General features: G+C 34.0%; 2 protein-coding genes across 2 annotated transcripts in view; both read left to right on the top strand.

Moving 5' to 3' along the window:
* The window catches only part of LOC134277321 (G-protein coupled receptor 54-like), a 108,388-nt gene that overhangs the window by 19,185 nt on the left and 69,586 nt on the right, over positions 1–19,617 (top strand). The gene's annotated exons all lie outside the window — the stretch shown is intronic.
* LOC134277319 (nuclear receptor ROR-alpha A-like) lies at positions 10,318–15,053 on the top strand. The gene is made up of 7 exons (XM_062759646.1): positions 10,318–10,540; positions 10,919–11,060; positions 11,487–11,816; positions 12,000–12,283; positions 12,892–13,120; positions 13,591–13,812; positions 14,586–15,053. The coding sequence occupies exons 1-7, from the start codon at positions 10,361–10,363 to the stop codon at positions 14,855–14,857; spliced, it is 1,659 nt and encodes a 552-aa protein (XP_062615630.1). The 5' UTR covers positions 10,318–10,360; the 3' UTR covers positions 14,858–15,053.

Below are 19,617 nucleotides of genomic sequence, written 5' to 3'. Positions count from 1 at the left end.
TTGACAACAGGAAAAATAGATAAATCGTTAACATTCTTCAACATATAAGGTTTAGTGCTGTCGTCAAAAAGCAGTGAATTTCCATATCTTTTTCTTTTTTTAAAATATATATTTCATCTTTGTAAATCTCCGCCATCATCCTTGTGTGGATAGTACAGAATCAGCTCCAGCACCAAGCATGTTGATGCGACTTATTCTGTTCTCCTCCACCTTCGGTGGAAATCGAAGTGGATACTTTCTGTTTATATGTGAAGAAGTAAAAATAAATCTACATTTTGGACTTGATAACAAATAAATTGATGTATGTCGATCCAAAAAAAAAAAAAAGGATTTCTTGAATAATCTTTCGGACAAACAAAGAAAGCTTACACATTTACGAATGACATTCCAGTTGTTAAACAATGAGGATGGACACCCCCTCCAATCTTGAGTTCATATTCGACGATATAAAGCTAAATGCCTCTTTTAAAACAATTTTAAATTTTGATTTCAAACGCTGAGAATTTTCCAAAGATACAGTAATATACAATATCTGCATCGTTATCCTTTACAGGATATACAATACGACACATGCACGATACGATAGGATACACACACGATAGGACACGATAGATTGTAAAGAATGACGATGCGGGTACTATATGACCACAGGTACTTGTGGACAGGACCCCCCCCCCCCCCCGATATTCAACCCCGGGGCTTATTTGACATTTTTTTTTTTACAATTTATATTTATTACACTTATTCAACATGTTTGCAATAGGAATAAATCGTCAAAACCCCAAAATAATCGCTCCACAAAAAATACTCCACTATATATTATCTCTCTTATAATATATTATACAATTATAGCTGGTTTTTGAGGTCAATACAATGATTTAGCCATCTGAGGAGTACAATATTCACCGAGCCCGAATATTGTACTTCGAAGATGGTTAAATCATTGTATTGACCTCAAAAACCAGCAATAATTGTTTTATTATATGACTCACTGATAAAATTATACAGCTTATTTTATTAAGTCCTAGCCAAATATTTTTCAGAAATATTTTCAGAGAGAAGCAGAATTAAAATGTGAATAAACCTTACCAGTGGTATCAATTTGAAATGTTTTTTTAAAATCAATTTTAGATGCCGTAAAAAATATATAATGTCAGTCTTTTTTATAAGATAGATTTTGAAAGGAAGGAGCATTATTAGGAAAAACTGACTGCCAAAAAGTAAAAAAGTAAAAAAAAAATTGTTCAGTGAAAGTGTTGGAGGGGGGTCCCTGCATCCCCTCTTACCACCCTCACCTAAAATGTATATTAGCTTATGTTTTGTTCACATGAAAATAAAAATCACAGTCGTTAAGATAGCTATCTAAAACAATTTGTATCAATTTGGAATTTCCCAATCTATTTTTAGATCAATGTAGAGGAAATAAATCCTTGTATTGACCTAGAACGTCACGTGCAGGTCAATACAACGTAATATTTTTCTAACATAGTTGGATCTCAGCCAATCAGAGAGATGGAAATTATTCAATCATATAATAAAATGGAGTATTTTTTTGTGGAGCGATTATTTTTGGGGTTTTGATGTCAAATGTCAAATAAGCCCAGGGGTTGAATATCGGGGGTGGGGGGAGGGGGGCCCTGTTCACAAGTCTCTGTGTGTATGTTAATTTATTTCTCAGCTACTTTAAACTTAACTGTAATACCCAAAATGATTAAGTTAAACAAATTCTGGTTCAAAATTATATTCAACATAATTATTAATATTATAGAAATAATTGTGCTGTATATACCTTCATATTAGGCACCTACTCATATGCTGGGGTCGTTTCTCCCTTATAAGCCACGTTAAGACCATGGCAATTTTTCAGACATATAGGTCATAACATATTTTGTATATATTAACCAAGCTTTTAGCTTATCGAGGAAATGAGTGACCTTATTTATTTTTTGAAAAAGTATTCATTTTACGTTGTTCTCTCTAGATAATACATTAATTTACATTATTGCGCGAATCTACATAAAATCGTTTTTTCTAAAATCCACAAATTTACATTTTACCTAAAAGAAAAGACGTTATTTATAAATGTAGGTTACCGTGTGATAAACTGCGATATACCTTGAAATGTCTGTCGGATTTAAAGAAAGTGTCTTCACATACCTTGAAATGTCAGACTAGTCTGTGAGTCTGCGCATTCTCCTGTCATTTTTGGGATTTTCCCTAAAGATTTTACAGAACCACAGCATCTGATGGGTACTGGGTAACACGGTCGATCCTAGGCATTATTTTGTCTGTAAAACTTAATAATGTTTCTTTGTACCATTAACAAGAACGATAATCCATTACCATGAGGAGCCTAGCCTTGTCATCTACGAGGGAAAAGAAGTAAGCAATTTATCCAAATCATTTGACATATTTTGACACCTATAACAGAATGCATGCAAAAAAATTATTAGATGGTCTCCTAATATAACTTTATAGAACAAGTACAATTAGAATCTAATTTTTGCTCTTTTGTTACAAACAGATGTCTTCACCTCTAAAACATTTTTTACGTTTAGATTCTTAAATATGCAATCAAGGGTCTCAGAATCTTCCACTATCACATTGACCTTGACCCTGGGGTCAAGATCTTGATACCTCTTAGACAAGAAATAACGAACTTAAATCTGAATTAATGACTTCCAGGATTCGAAATTTAAGATTTGGAGAGATTTTGTTTGGTCAGATATATCATTTTACTATATCGATTCTCAATTACCTCGAATTTAAAGTTATGACCTTGGACTAAGATTTTGACTAAATAAGGTCATTGTCAACAGCACCCTGAAGGTTGAATTCATTACAATCTACAGTCAGAGAGTTACGGCCTGAACACAGACAAATGGACAAACACACATACAAAAGTAATCTGTGTCTTTCTATTAGGAGAGACATACAGTCAGTAAATAAATTCATAGGTTATAGTATTTTGTGCCAAAAAAGTCAGTGAAAAATCGGATCACTGTATAGCGAACTACGTGTAGCTACTAGTCCTAACTCACGCAGATCAGCTTCAGAAACTCTGAACGATTGTTTAACAATACAGTTTAGTTTGAGGAAAATTCTGCACCCTTTTTATAAGTAGAGATCACACTACCTCGGTAGTTGAATATATACATGTCCTACCCAGTTCATCAATCTAAATTTAAAAAGGAGGGTGTAAAATATACTTTGTTTATATACTAGTACTCTTGAAGCTCTTATGTACATACGTGTAATGCAAAATTCCCCGCTAATTACCCCTTGCGCAGATCTAGAGGGGGATCGGGGGGTCCCTGAAATTTTCAGAGTTATTAAATGCATATACGAAACCAAGTTTTGACTTTGACCCCCCCCCCTCTCCCTAGAGAACGCGAAACCCTCCTCGAAATCACAGATCTGTGAGAAATTGGTAAAATTTTAAAAGTTAACGACTATCCCTCCCCTACTCCCCCCTCCCCCACGAAATAGTTTTATCGTATTTGGGAAATGAGTTCCTCTTTATTTTTTATTTTTTTTGCTTGTCAAGAAATTTCTTGAATTTATTTTGGACTGGGGTGGACCCCCCCTCCCCTGGAAAAAAATTTTGATCCGCGCCTGGACCCACATGGATTTTAAAAAGAAAACAGGTGTTCTTTAATATTAAAAATTACATTTTTGCTCAAATTTTAAACATAATTATATTCCACGCTTGAAAAGTAGGAAGGGTACAATAGAGTGATCCGTACATCTAGCTGTCTGTCTTTTCGTCGTACCCATATCTTATCCGCAACTCCTCTTACACGACTGAATATGAAATTTAATGAGAATTTCTTTAATTACACTCTTAGCAAAGGAAAATCAAAAGATCAACCAAAAAAAAAAAAACCCACGTAGAGTACCTTATCTGAAGTTACATCTGACTATGTCTTATGAAACTATACTGTGTAGGAGATCGAGGGGTGGGGTGGGGTGGGGTAAAAAATAAAACGCGTATCCTGTGGTCGACCGCCCTCACACAGCTATGATTCAATGCATGGCCGAAACCAGTTAATTCAGTGACAAATCGAACATATATATCATATTTTATTGGGATGTCTATATTTAATCCTTGGGTTAAGGTACATAAAAAAGGATTTAATTTACGTGTTCATTTTAAAGGAGTGAATTTCTGTTAGGGGTATGCCGGATTTACAAACGATCGATTAACCTCGCAGCACAGTTAAGGTTACAGTAAGGAGGCGGGGCCTAATTTGTACGGAAAATGTTTACTATGACGTCACTATAAGGTCTTCAAAATACCACAAAATAAAATTATTTGCTATTTCAAACAGCTGGATAGCTGTACACTACATACAAACTTACTATTACATCCAGTTTTGTTGTTCGTTAAATCCCACACAACAGTATATAAACGATGCACCGATCGCAATGCACTTGTCAATGTGACGTCATCTCGCAAAAATGACGCAGTTTTTACACAGTGAGAGGCTGATCAAGTCACATTTTGTACAATGAAAAATGTTTTTTGTTCTCAAATAAAATATTATTTGCAGTCAAATAAAAAGCCTTTCACTTGGATGCGATGTCTATTTTAGTATTTTATTTATAAACTGTGCGTGCATTCACCAGACAAGCGTCACCAGACAAGCGATACTGTCGTGTATTTGTATGCAGATTCATTGAAAAAGTAATGGAAGGGCCCTAATAAATCGATTTATTGCAAGGGCATACCCTCAATGTATCTTGTAAAGTTTTTTTCACATAAACTCAAGAAGCATTAAGATATTTGAAGAGTGCTGCGAACCTCTTGAAATCTTGCAAACAAATTAGTTATAGCTGTATTTAATGTAATTGACCAGCAAAATATTCAACCTGCCATCCAACAAATTAAATTTTAGCAATTAAAAAAGGAAATCTATATAGGTTCGCAGAACTTTTCACAAACTACATATAGTGTTGAAAAGGATTATAAATTAAACTAAGATTTTTAACTTGGTTATGCCCTTGCAATATTGAAATTTATAGATGACCTCTAAACTGCAATTATAATTGCTAAAATCATGTGACGTCAACATCACGTGACAATTCTAAATAAAAAATCTAAATGTCCCCAACATGTAGATTTAAACCCCATTACATTTTTTTTAATATCGACGAAGTCCTAAAAAGAATCGCCAATCCTAATAAAGTATTTTTTTAACTTAAAAAATCGCTGATATTTCCATTTGTAACCTTAACTGTGCTGCGCTGTTTAGCTGCACCCTTCCCCGCATGTTACACAAATTTAATCGATTTAAGTAATTTACATTAATTTACATGCATATATATTTTTCGATTTATGCGTCTGTCTATAGATCTATACACACACTCTCTCTCTCTCTCATTATTGGTACGGTTGAGACATTTTTCTATATTGAAACTGATATTGTTTTATCAATCTACCATTGAAGTCTTTGTGGAAATATGAAATGACCAGCATATAATATGTAATTATTCAAAAGAATTTTTAACAAGAATAGATATGGGTTACCCCATATCCAAAGATATTCGACTGTTAGATTTAATATGTTTAACAGTGTTTATAATGACGTTAATAAAAAAAAAACTGCACTGTCTAATTATGGAACTGTTGTAAATATCGTGATTCCATAGCATTACGGTCACCTAGTCTCCTAACAAACAGTACACATAGGCCTACATGTACCTGTAGCCTTGGTCTACACACGTGCAATGGAGCTGTCACACGCATCCAGCGAGCTCGGAGAAACACGTTTTGTTTTGCCGAGAAGTTACGGTGTCAGACAAAACTTTTCTTTTCTTAATTAGATCATATAAATACGAATTCTGATTAATAAAAATTATACAATCCCTGTTGAACTTTATATAGTTTGTTCTAACATTTGCATCTGCAACAACTTGTGTTTAAAATGGCCGGGTTGGGAAAATCAGGACCGGGTCGGAAAATTCTAAACTGAAAACATGGAAAACCTTTTTTGTTTTGAAAATAACTGAAATATACTAATATATTTGTCGCAGAAATTACTTACATTATTCAAGTTCTATATATAATGGTATGCTGAACTTCAACACGAACCCGAATCTCCAACCCATGCAGTTCTCGTTTTGCCACACATACCCTTCAGTTTACAAAGTGTACACACGAGCAGGCCAGGGATTGAAAATTCCGTCATTTAATAATACACACACAGAATGATTAATTTTTTCTTTAAGAACAAATTGTATGATAATTAACGGACTATAAACATGTACTTAATACAATTGTTGATATAGTATTATCAATTCATTGGTGAAAAGATATGAATCGAAGAATGACCTAATTATTCTCTGTTATCAAACACGTAAAAAAAAAAAAGGCTGAGGAGGGAGCGAGCGTAGGAATATTGATATTTTTTATTTGCATTTCGGGGGGAAAGTGACTTTCTAATGATATTTTGACGTTATTTTTGATTTCTTTAACGTATGACATACACAACTTTACTCTTATCATGAACAATAATGTTGTATCTACTTATCATGATGGAATTATTTTGGTCGGACCAATATGTGTGAGCTGCCGCTGAATACAGTTATATATCTTGCAAAGATAGTATGCATTGATCGAATATATAGAAAATGTGATATAAAAACTAGGTCTGAATGAAGCAGTCAATTTTTATTGCAAATGGATGTAATCTGGTAGTTTATTTTCAGTGCCCGCCCCCTTTTCCTCAAACCATTATTCGCTCCTTATACGGGTCTGTTCACTTTATTTAAATTTAATTTTTACATTTAATTAACTTGATGATGAAGAAAGTTTTAATGGTTATTTTTATGTAATTAAAGGTCTTTATTTCAATAGAAGATTTTTTATAATACCTGTAAACGAATCGATCTTTGTACACTGTATGTGTAACTTAAAAAACAGGCTTCAAATTTTAGAGGTTTTAGCGCGAACAACGATGCACTAGAAAATTTGTAGACTGGCCTGCCTGTCTGATATTCGATATACATATATATTTTCCTGCGTACGGTAAAGACAGGCAATACCAGTCTAGAAAATTTGATAAAATTATGTGTTAATTAACTTGCTTGTCTGGATAAATATTTTTATATTAAAAAATATCGACTGATAGGGCATGACAGTATCTGCACCTTATTGATAAGACTGACATTATAATCATAATATTCTTTTTGCGTTACATTGATTTCACGAATTAGTCTTTCAACGACTTGTCATATAGATATTTTTTATCACAAACCGGAAGTCACGATTTTACCAGATGATCATGACATCGGTGCAGAACTTGCGAAATTTTCCAGTTGATTTTTTTAATCCTTAGAATTTTTTAAAAACCAACTTTGAGCCATAACGCGTATTTATGACCAACCATTTAAAAGTGTAAAACAGGGAAAATAGTCTGAGCAGTTTAAAACTGTATCATAACATTGAAATTTTGAAATCGAAAGTAGGGATTTACAGACAGCACTTGGTTAGTATCTTGTTTATAATCATTATATGAATATACATTATATGAATATATACCTTTACATACAGTGTATATACCACTCAGCAAACCCAGGTATGTTGGCCTTGCAGAATTTCTTTTAGTTTACACAAAAAGGAAATGCATGATGATTATGCAAATTAGGCCAAACAAAAAAATAACTTTGTTTACTGTTACATGCTGAAATAAAATAGGGTCGGTAGGTAGGAATTTTTTTTTAATTTTATTGAATATTTTTATACACAAATTCACATGAATTCGTTGAATTAAAAAAACAGTTTTACCATTGTATGGTGCCTTACTTTTGTTTGGGCTTGTAATATGGGTGGTATACAATATTATTATCTTTCTTGCCAACTGCCTTATAACTCAGGGGTGTGCAATTGAAATAAAAATCAAGTACTAACCCACAGGTTTGTAACAGCAATAAAGTTACTAGTCCGCATTAAAAAGTGACCAGTCCAAATATAGGGGCAACAAAAAATTGTAAAAACTAGTATTTTAAAAAGTTCATTGTTGAGAAAGCCAGGCAAGGTCCTAAGCCATTCCTTTTAAAGTTGAAGTTAAAAAATTTTAAGAAATTATCTTTTCTTTTCTGAACATATTGCACTAGTCAAGCTTATCTAAAATGAAGCAAAAATCATTTTATTTTCATTTCAAACCATTAAGTATTATTGATATATATTAAAGTTTAATCACATAACACTTAGCTATCAGTTGATTGGGGGATCGTATATAATTGAATGAGATATCTGCATATATTTACCATTAACAGAGGAATGGAGGAAATTCGGGTTAGGAAAAACGATCGTTTTTTAAGTAAATAAGTCAGGTAGTACTGCAAAATGGATGAGATTACAGTGATTTCAGAACAGTAGGAGCATGTTGCCTGGAAAATTTTCATTAGTTGGATATTAAATAGCAAAACAATGAGTGAAAATACCGTTTTGTTTCTCATGTATTTATAATCATACATGCATAATTTTAATTTTATTTTTGCTACCCCCCAAAAACGGTAGCACCGGGCGTTGGGCGATGCTAGTTGCACACCCTTGCAACTGCCACGCAATGGTAAGCAAATTGCAACGAACTTGTTGATGTAGAAATTGAACTCACTAGTTTTGTTTCTGTACTTTCAATTTCGATTTAGATGAATGTTAAAGTTAAACTGACCGGCCAGTAACTTCCAGATTTTTATGACGAAAAAAAAAGTTTGGGTCGGCGATTAAAATTAGGGTCGGTCGGGTAACCGTAAACAAACATATTTTTTTGTTACGCCTTAACATTTATTTTGATGAAATTTAAAAACTAAGACAAAGGGGTTCTTAGCATGTTTGTCTGTATTTAGATAGTTAAAATAATCTAACTGTGTCTCGGGGCAAGCCCTCACCACAGTTAGAATACCTCCCATATACTTGCTATGTAGCAAAAAATTGCAGAATCATTCCAAAACGAATTTGAAGTGTACAAAAGCATTTGCATTGGAAATAACTTCAAAATTAATTACAACAAACCTTTTTGAGGTTGTGTATGCCTTTAATCCTAAATTATAATCCAAATAAAGACCATCATTCAATTAATTTTCTCAGTGTTTTTTCTTGCTTCAAATTTACACACCATTTTTGCATTCAGAACTCTCAGGAATCTTCGTAGTAAATGCAATGAGTTTGAGTTATCGCCCGTGTTTATTTTGCTACACAGTGAATACACGGAACGAATTCTTATCATTAAACCCGGTCCGTAGGACATTTATCATTTTAACAATAGAACATTCTATCTAATATTTAGATTAACTAGAGGTACTGTGAGCAATGAGCTCACTAAATGATACCCCCCGCCTCCCATAATGTCGATGTGTTGCTTTATATTGTTTTACGGTAATGTGTAAAGAGGAATAACTCGTCCTATGAAATGTTATCCAGAAGCTTCGATTATGTGACGTCATAGGTAAACAAAAATGGCAATGTCCATGTTTTGCTCTGGAAAACCTAAAATACGTGTCGAATAAAAAAGTAAAATAGGAGGTGCACAATGGCAATATGTAATAAAGATTCTGTGAAAGTTTCATTAAATTTCACTCAGTAGTATAAGAGGAGTTGCGGATAAGAGAAAAAGCGTAACAGACGGACGGACGGACGTACAGACGGACGGACGGACGGACGGACAGACGGACGGACGGACGGAAATCCCGATCACTATATACCCTCCCGCTTTTCAAGCGGGGGGTATAAATATGTCCAGGCTCAGGTGTTCAGTACAATTCGAATGTATACCATATAGATTAGATAGAACATCTCTGTCATTAAAATGATATTGTCCTTCGATCAGACTCGGTTTTACTATTATAGAATTTGTTCTGTGCAACACTTTTTGTATTCTTCAAAATCATTTCGGAGCGGATCCACTTCGATTTGCTACATTGCAAGTATATTAGACATATTCTAACTGTGGTGAGGGCTTGTCCTGAGACACTGTTGGATTATTCTAACTACAAATAGATGCAGTGTGATAAAAGTACAGTCTGCTTCTGCACAATTTTGAAAACAACTACCTAATAGTGTCATTTTACCTGAGTGGGAGGCATTGTAGGCATTGCAAAAACTTGAGAGTTAGCATGAAATTGTTTTTTTTTCACATATTAGTGAGATAAGTAGATAACATTGTTGAAGCTGCATACTTGGAATGACATCAGTTCATAAGGGGTTGATAATAATTGAGAGCCCCACACTATTGTTTTCAATTTCCCAAGAAAGATCAATATCCAATATTACTTGATACAGTTATATTGTGACCTAAACGTTACACGACTGTTATATCAATTTACAGTTAAATGGATCAGAGAAATATGAACTAAAATGTCTGGAAATGTTGAAGAACAGATTGCCAAAGATCCAGACACAAAAGAAAAACCCCAGGAGGGAAAGAAAAAGAGAAAATCAGGCTCAAAAGAACAGTTAACATTTCCACCATGCAAAGTTTGCTCAGGAAAGGCAACAGGGCTTCATTATGGGGTCTACACTTGTGAGCCTTGCAAGGTATTTTGTTAATGATTTTCTTAAAGCATTTATCTATTTATGAATTTATTTATGAAAAAACACTTCAAAATTTAAATCAGTCTGGGAGTGATCTATTCTTAAATATGAGTTGCAAATATTTCAAACCGATTTTTTTTTATTATTAAGAACATGTTCCAAATAATCATGTTTGTGTCATACTTGTGACCATCAGTCCTCCTTTAAAAAATTGGGCTAGAGAAAAGTTAATAAAATTAAATTAAGAGATATTCCTTTACACTGTAATACAGGCATTTCATCAATTAGTCATAAAAAATGGGAAAAATCAAATGGTATATTAATTTTTGTTTTTTGGTTTTTTTTTTACCATTTTGCCAGTTAGTAGTTTCTTTTCTTTAGGCTTTCTTCAGAAGAGCCATAACAGATAAAAATAAATATGCTTGCCTGAAGGACAGCAACTGTGAAATTACTGCAGAGAAAAGAGGGAATTGTTCAGCATGCAGACTTCAAAAATGCTTCAACCTGGGGATGTCCAAGAGTGGTATGTCTTTTCAAAAAGCACTTTTACATATATACATGTATACAGTATACATGTATACATGAATTCATGAGAGTATGCATTTTCTCATTGTCAAACATTTTTACCATAACCTTCCTTATGACATTTATCTCACACATGTATTTCCTTTTTCCTTTTGCGTGGTTTAATTGCTCTACTTTTCTGGAATTACATATTAAGAAATTACCAGTATATATTTAACCTCTTATGGCATCATACATTTTTGAGAACTGTTTAAACAGGTGTCTAAGTGAAAGCACTTTAATTATGCCAAAATGTAACCTTGCCTTTACTTAGTCCCACTGGAGGCCTTAGTCCTACATTTCCTGATTAAACAAAAAATGTATTTCATATAATAGAAATTTGTGATGTTAGAACTTGTACTGTAAATATCTTTTTTCTTCAAAGCTGTAAGACAAGGGCGCTACACTATTGAACTCAGAACCAACACTATCCTGGAGGTCAAAAGGTTAGCCAATCAAACAGCAGTAGAAGTGTCTGTTGACAACCAGCAAGACAACCAGAAAGATAACCAAAAAGACAATCCTGATGGCCAGACCTCCAGCGACTTCGCCAGAGTTGGTGGGGCCTCGTCAGCATGTGATAGTGATGGGAACCAGACAACAGCTTCAGAGGACCAGTCAGATTTTGTTCCCGAGGAATCAGACACTGTAGAACCCTCAGTCGATCTCTCCTTGCTACCCTGCCAATCTGGGTGTGGCCAAGAATCATCGGACAGTATGTATTCTACATAATCAGAAAGGTTTTATTAGTTTTCAAGAAATTGAGAAATTTCCTCTTGAGTACAGTTTTTCCGTTCTTTATTTAACAATATTTTATTAGTTTTCAAGAAATTGAAACATTTCTTCTTGAGTACCGTTTTTCCGTTCTTTATTTACCAATATATTTTATGTTTTTAAGGTAACTTACCACCCAAAAAGAAAGTTCGACTCAGGGACACTGTGAATCCTTTGGAGAGTTGTGACTGTGTGGTGACCCCCGGGTCTCAGAGTTTGACCCGGGTCAGCTGTGATATGGCTATCGGTGCTGATACCGTGACCCTGTCTGCTGATACCGTGACCCTGTCCGAGAGACAAATTCAGTGCTTAATTCAGACGTTAGTGAAAGCTCATGACACAATCTATCCCAACTTTAAAAACTACTTCGAAAAGGAACACCAAAAGTTCTTGGAAGATAAGTTTATTGTAAGTGACTTGTCAATTCCTGTATTTTTAGAATCATTTGTGTTATGCATGTACAACCAAAATATTAATCAATGTTGCTGAATTTTGTATAGGTGTACATTGTGAGATTAAGAAGCATCCAACCTTGTCTTTTAGAGTATCACCAGGCTTAGTGTATCATTGATCTTAAATATTTTATGATTTCTGACTTTTTTTTTTTTTTACATGTAAGCATATCCTTATATTCAACAGATTAAACCAAAAGATTTCTATTCGTTTTTCACATAGTGAGTAGTCAGTGATCTTGTTGATTGGCAAAAATTATGCAAAGTGAATTAATGAAGCTAAAAGCTAATCAGCTCTTCAATTGTTAAAATATAAGTTCCGTTGCCGTTAAATCAAACTTACCTAATGAGTGCATGTTTTAAGAACAGTAAAATATTTTATAGCGAACTCATAATAAATTGATGCTTATAGCAAATGGGTTTTTATTCCCTTTGACTTCAAAATATTTTGAACGCATGACGGATATAAGGAATTAAGCTTATAACAAAGCGAAATTGCCTGTCCCAAACACTTTGTCATATACATGTTTTATTGTATTCAGGTATTTGTAAAATCTGTTGTAGGCCAATCAGAAGATACAGGAAGATGTCTTTGGAATTAAAAGTCTGCTCGATAAGGATGAATTTGAAAAAGTCTACCGAGCCACAGGTATAGATGTTGATGGCCGACTGGAATTACTGAAAAAAATGTACAGTCACCGCGAGCGATCGCTGATGAAATATTTCACCTTTGCCAAGTGTATCCAGGGTTTTACAGATCTGAGTATGAATGATAAAATCAGCCTAGTTAAATGTAAGTACTTGCTTGTACTTATAAAAAAGTTTGCCCCTTTTTGATTTAGCTTGTCTTTTTAGAAGAACTTAAACTTTACTTATTCAATGTAAAGTGTCTGTGTGTCACCTGTCTAGCTGTCTGTCTGTCCATTTGTGAATACACTGTAGTTCTTTAAAATGCTGATCCTTTAGTTTTGATCCTATTTCAGAGAACTGAATTTCAGTTCTGAATAACAATATTCAGTAGATAATTAAAAAAAACACATGACATATTCAAAATTCTTAATGCCCTAAAGTTTTGGTCTTTTTCAGAACAATCTAGTACAAGAAAATTTTAATTTGATATAAAATTTTGCTTCAAATTTAGAAGACCACAGAAAACATGATTCTGTAAAAATGTAAAACTGAATCGATAACCCTCCCCCATTCTTTACAAGTACATTGTACAAACCAGTAGAGCTACAGTCTTATAGCAGACTTCTGCTTCAGATGGTGAGCATGAATACTGGATCCTGGGACATTTTACTCACTACCACCCAGAGCTCAAGGCATCCATTGGGAATGAAATTCAGATGACATTTGAAAACCATGGCAAGTTATTTGGACAATCTCTTTCAGATGAAATGCTGAAAATGTTCAACACACTGCTAAATATGAACTTCATGTATCAAGAGGTTGTACTGTTGCGAGGAATTGTCCTATTCTCAAGAGGTATATTTTAAGATTTTTACTGATATAGAAAAACAATTGCTGGTCATAATTTAATGTAAAACATGTTTAAGTGCTTTAAGAATTTGCAAGGAATGTAATTGTGTTTATGTTAAATGATTTCTATTTGAAATTGCAAATTTAGTTAGTTAAAATCAATGTTCTCACCATTTAACACCATAGTAGCGGAGGCATTTTTATATTTTCTGTGATACTGTAGAATCATCATTGTTCATTGGGGACTAATTTTCATGGATTTCGTGCAATTCATGAAGGTTTATTTTGTGAGCATATTGATTCATTGAACTATCAAATGTGCAAAATTTAATACCGGTTGCTTTGTAAAAATTTGTTTACCCATTTAATATTCAAATGATTCCACAGTAGGTAGTACATTATTCCCATGGTCTCAAACTGCAATTCATGATTCATTGCTTCCAAATGTGCAAAATGTCTATTTGCTTTGTAGTTAAAAATACTGACTATAAAAGTTCATAATTGTGTTTGCAAAAGATAACAAATTCTTAGAATTTTTATAAAAGGAATGTTTAGCATACATGTATTCTTCAATAGAAAAAAGGAATTTAAAATCCCTTAGTATGTTTTTATATGTGTGGAGTGTGTGATCAGTCGGGTTCGATCGCTGGTGGCCAGATAGCTCAGTCGGTAGAGCACCTGAACAGAGTCAGGGGGCCGTGTTTGAATCCTGGTTTGGTCCGCTGCATTCTTCTCCTCTCCTGTTACATGTGTTTCATTTCAATATATTGTGATTGTAGATCGCAGTGCCTTGGAAGACGCAGATTTAGTTGAATCCGTTCAGTGGCGATTGATCCAGTGTTTAAAGTACCTTGTGGAACTCTTTCATCCAGATGAACCCCGAAAGTTTTCTCAGTGCCTGCAAATTCTTGTGGATTTACGAGACCTGAGTGAACTACGTCAAAAATCCCAGAAAAAGCAGTTAGATGATTATACGCTGAATATTATTAAGGAATATCCTCTGATATATGAGGCACTGGGGGAGTCTATGTCAAAACTGAAGACTCAGTGAAACTGCCATAAACTCAGTGAATACCATTAATTTTTATCATGTGATATTGACCAAAAGAGTAATTACTACATGGGTAGTAATGTAGAGATAAATATGCAGCAGTTTTTGTGATTTTTACTCTGTCATTGAAAATTCTAACCCCAAAAATGCATGTTGAAAAAAGTCAGATCTTAAAAATGGGATTTATACTTGAGAGAATTTTAGAATTTAAACAGTAAAAGCATAATAACAAGTAGTAATTATTGTGAATCTCAATGGGGATTTGAAGAAAGAATTGATTCTTGAGAATTTATTTGGTTGTTAAGATTAGAAAGAAGAAGTGTTCTGTATGTTTTTGGTCTGTCTGTTCAAAACTTTTACCAAGGTCATTAGCTTTGAACTGTGAAATTTTTATGGTAGGTCAAGGTCCTTGCTTTACAATTACATTAGGTGAAGGTCATACATCAAGGTCATGAGAACATTAATTTTGATATTTATGGCTACAAGAATCAGAGTAAGGTTGTTTGTCATATTTATCATTCATCCTACTGGCTTTCTGTCTCATTTTAAACCCTCGCTCCGAAGGAGATGGGCATATACTGTTTCACCCTTGTGTGTCTGTCTGTCTGTGTGTCCGTGTGTCTGTCAGTCTGCTTGTAAAAAATTTTTGGTCTTAGTTTTCTCAGCAACTACTTATTAAAGATACTTGAAATTTTAGCAGATACTTGTTGAGGTATGCTACACTGTATATGGTGGGATTTGCTTTAATATGAATCTGATGTCAACTTCCTTTTTATCTGTGCATCTGCTTGTCACTGAACTTGTATTAACATGATAGTGTATGTTCACATCAGAGTGGGTGTATTACTAGTGAGCATTGGCTCACAGACTTCTTTTAGGATACTTAAGTCACATAGGTCACCTATTGCTGTCTGTTTTTTGTCTGTCACCATGCATGATCACTCTATAGTTTACATTTAATCATCATCAGTTTTATTCTCTAGAACTGCTGAACAAATTTCAACTAAATTTGGCATATACATGTACTACCTATGAGAGAAGGGGAAAAATTGAATTTGCTTTTCATAAATAATTTGTTGAAATGGAGGTTCTCAATCTATATCTTGTCAAGAAGTCCAAATGTTTTGTCATTTAAAAAAAATAAAGAAAAAAAAAAGACATTTAATCCTTGGTATTTTATTTAAAAGAGAAAAATTCTTATATTCACCCAGAAGGTCAGGCAGAATTGAATATAATGTAGTGTCTTTCTACATTATTGGATATCAGCCAGTCAAAAGATAGGAATTAATCATAAAATAATATTTTTCAAAAAGTAAAAATGTTGTATGCATGATGTACTCAAAGTACCACACAAGTAGCTTTAGCAATTAAATCTTGGTTGTCAACATTTGTCACTGAAATCCTTAGCTCATTCACATATTTTGTTTTTCTGTCTAAATCTTCATGCTAATTAAGTGTTTGTTTTACATATAGTATCATAGTGATGCTAACATACTGTATTTTTCAAATTCACATTCCAAATACTGACCAAATGTTATTTGTGTATGAAAGTACATTATTGAACTAAGATGACTAATTTGTATATCAGTCTCCTTTGTGAGAATCGAGTGATTATGCTATTCCAGTTGATTGTTACATAATTATTATGTTATGTTATTCACATGTTTTTAGGGTAAAGAAAAGACATTACGTGGTTGTACAAATGAATCATATAGGAATGATAACTCAGCTGACTCATATTTCCTTTATAAAATTAAATATGACCCAGTACTTGAGTTTTAAGGAAGTTTTTATTAAAACTAGAGGTACTGTGAGCAATGAGCTCACTAAATGATACCCCCCGCCTCCCATAATGTCCATGTTTTGCTATTGTTTTACGGTAATGTGTAAAGAGGAATAACTCGTCCTATCAAATGTTATCCAGAAGCTTCTATACATGACGTCACAGGATATAAATATAGAATATAATGGCAATGTCCATGTTTTGCCATGGGAAACCTAAAATACTGTACGTCTGTCAAATAAAAAAGTAAAATAGGAGGTGCACAATGGCAATATGTAATAAAGATTCTGTGAAAGTTTCATTAAATTTCACTCAGTAGTATAAGAGGAGTTGCGGATAAGAGATGGGTACCCAAAAGCGTAACAGACAGATGGACGGACGGAAATACCGATTACTATATACCCTCCCATTTTTCAAGCGGGGGGTATAATGAAGAAAGTGGTGTGTTGTTGAATCTCTTGAAATTTTTTTAGCTCCCCTGGACCAAAGACTCAAGTGAGTTTTTAGCTCGCCTGGATCAAAGGCTCAAGTGGGTTTTAGCTCACCTGGACCAAAGGCTCAAGTGAGTTTTTAGCTCACCTGGACCAAAGGCTCAAGCAGGGTCTGACAAATCCCATTGCCCGAAGCCCGGGGCTAGTGAATTTTAGAGGCAGGCAAGTGAATTTTTAATAGGCACTTGCCCGTGGGCAGGTGACTTTAAAAAAAAAATCAATCAATAAATATTTTTTAAAATGTCATAGTTTTCCACGAAATTAAAATTATTTTGTTGTAAGAGTTATCTTCCTTTGTTTGTCACACTTTGTATGCGAACCAGTTTAGTTGTGTCATCATTATGCAATTCATTACAAGTTTTACCGAAAGTGTTAAGTACATGTATTTGTACTTAATTGAAAATGACAAATTGGCATGGGAGAAATGGAGAAAGTTTTGACAGTTATGAGGCAGAAAACGATCCAAAGCCAATGATAAGTACATCCTCCATAACAATGTTAGTGAAAAACTCAGTACAAAATTGTCTAAGGATACCAGGTATGAGAAAAGAAAAAAAAAAACAACTGTCCGAAACCATTATTTTAAACAAATAGCAGATGTCATGACTATAGCTGAAATATGATAGCAAATTTAGGTTTATATATGAGTGGAAAATTCTTGAACGGGACGTAAAACAGCATACAATCAATCAACAGATTGTATGGTACGTAGTACTTAAAGGCAGGTATTTTTAAATGTCACAATTATTCAAAACTACAATCCTAAGGCTGCAAAATTTTTCGATTTAGAGACAAATTAATTCATTATGATGAATATAAAGTGCTGGTGGGGCAAGTAAAAATTGAAGTAGGGCAAGTGAAATTTTACCATGCACTTGCCCGTGGGCAAGTGCTTGAAAAATCTATTTGACAGCCCCTGCTCAAGTGAGTTTTTAGCTCACCTGGACCAAAGGCTCAAGTGAGTTTTTAGCTCACATGGACCAAAGGCTCTAGTGAGTTTTTAGCTCATCTGGACCAAAGGCTCAAGTGAGATTTTAGCTCACATGGACCAAAGACTCAAGTGAGTTTTTAACTCACATGGACCAAAGGCTCAAGTGAGTTTTTAGCTCACATGGACCAAAGGCTCAAGTGAGTTTTTAAGATCATGTTTTGTCCAACATCCATCTGTAAACTTGTCCCTTTTCAATTTTTCTCAAGAACCACTGGACCAATTGCAATCAAACTAACCAAAAACTTAGAAGTATTTTGGGGTGAAGGGCTTCAGTATTTTTCTTCTTCAAATTATGGGTCAGACTCACCCTTGAAAGAGAGTATGACTCTTCATTTAATTTACATGGAAATATTTTGAAGGAACCAGTGACTAGCCTGCATATGTTGGGACCACTTATATTAATTAAACCATTGAATAGAATTTTTTATCCAGAGTGCTCAGATGAGTGATGTGCATCTTGTTTAAAGGTAATCAGGATCAAGTTGAAATTATTGGTTATAATTATTTAAGGAATCACTGTCTAGTTAGTAGAGTATGCCAGGGCATCAACAATAGTTGCAAACATGGGATAATTTGCAAAACAGGTGAATTATCCCATGTTTCCAACTATTGTTGATCACCCTGGCATACTCTTCTAAATAGACAGCGATTTCCAATATTTCTATTTCATTGTGAAATCAAAGCCCCCTATATCAATTTCATTAGTCCCCACCCACTGACCTCAAACACAAAGACAGCCACAGGATATTTACATGCATATTAAGCCTCAGCTCCTGACCTATCGCTTTGTGATATTTACATTCCAGTAGAATTATCAAGAAATCAACTCAACTTACTTTCAAGGAGTTAACACAGAGAAAACAAATAGAGATGGAAATTTATGATTAGGACTATAAGTTCCTTGCTGACTTAGTGAATTTTTTAGTCAATGAAGTCAGCATACATCAAGGATTTATCCATATATCAATGCAATCTATAATTTCAACACAATTGTTTTTTCAAAAGTTTTCCTCTATGCTGTAGAGTATACAATTCAGAGAAAGCTGAATGAAGATATCGATACATATACAATATACATAACTTGTACTGATCACAGATAAAGTGGTCCAAATTAAGATTATAAATTATACAAGTGATATTTTTTTCATCTGTATAGGTAAAAAATATCTTGATATGATGATATCAGGACTGGTATTTATCTTGAAGCAATTTCAGCTATCCTGGTATCATGCTTAAAGCCCGAGATAATAAGTACCGCCTTCAGTTTTTCCTGGTCTGGATTCCCCCGTCAATCAAATGAATTAAGGTCCATCATTGGGTACTTGAAAATGATTGACATTTAGCTGCTAGTCCCTGTGTATATCTTTTTCACCTTGTTTGACACGCGTGGCCACCATCAAATTAACTTTCGGTCTTTTGATGTTTACCGCTAAATTGTCATCCCAATGAGGCGTCATTTCGATGCAAATAATTTTAGCTTGATTATAATTGATTA

This window comes from Saccostrea cucullata, unplaced genomic scaffold (genome assembly GCF_032062105.1).
Source record: "Saccostrea cucullata isolate Sc308-1 unplaced genomic scaffold, CSIRO_AGI_Scuc_v1 ctg200, whole genome shotgun sequence".
NCBI lineage: Eukaryota > Metazoa > Mollusca > Bivalvia > Ostreida > Ostreidae > Saccostrea > Saccostrea cuccullata.
This window is presented reverse-complemented; position numbering and strand designations above follow the sequence as displayed.

What these genes read in the sequence shown, in the direction of transcription:
- LOC134277319 (XM_062759646.1), top strand. Translation starts at nt 10,361, where the DNA reads ATGTCTGGAAATGTTGAAGAACAGATTGCCAAAGATCCAGACACAAAA. An exon ending in TGGCCAAGAATCATCGGACA is followed by an intron (nt 11,817 to 11,999) that starts GTATGTATTCTA and finishes TATGTTTTTAAG; the next exon opens with GTAACTTACCACCCAAAAAG. An exon ending in AATTGTCCTATTCTCAAGAG is followed by an intron (nt 13,813 to 14,585) that starts GTATATTTTAAG and finishes TTGTGATTGTAG; the next exon opens with ATCGCAGTGCCTTGGAAGAC.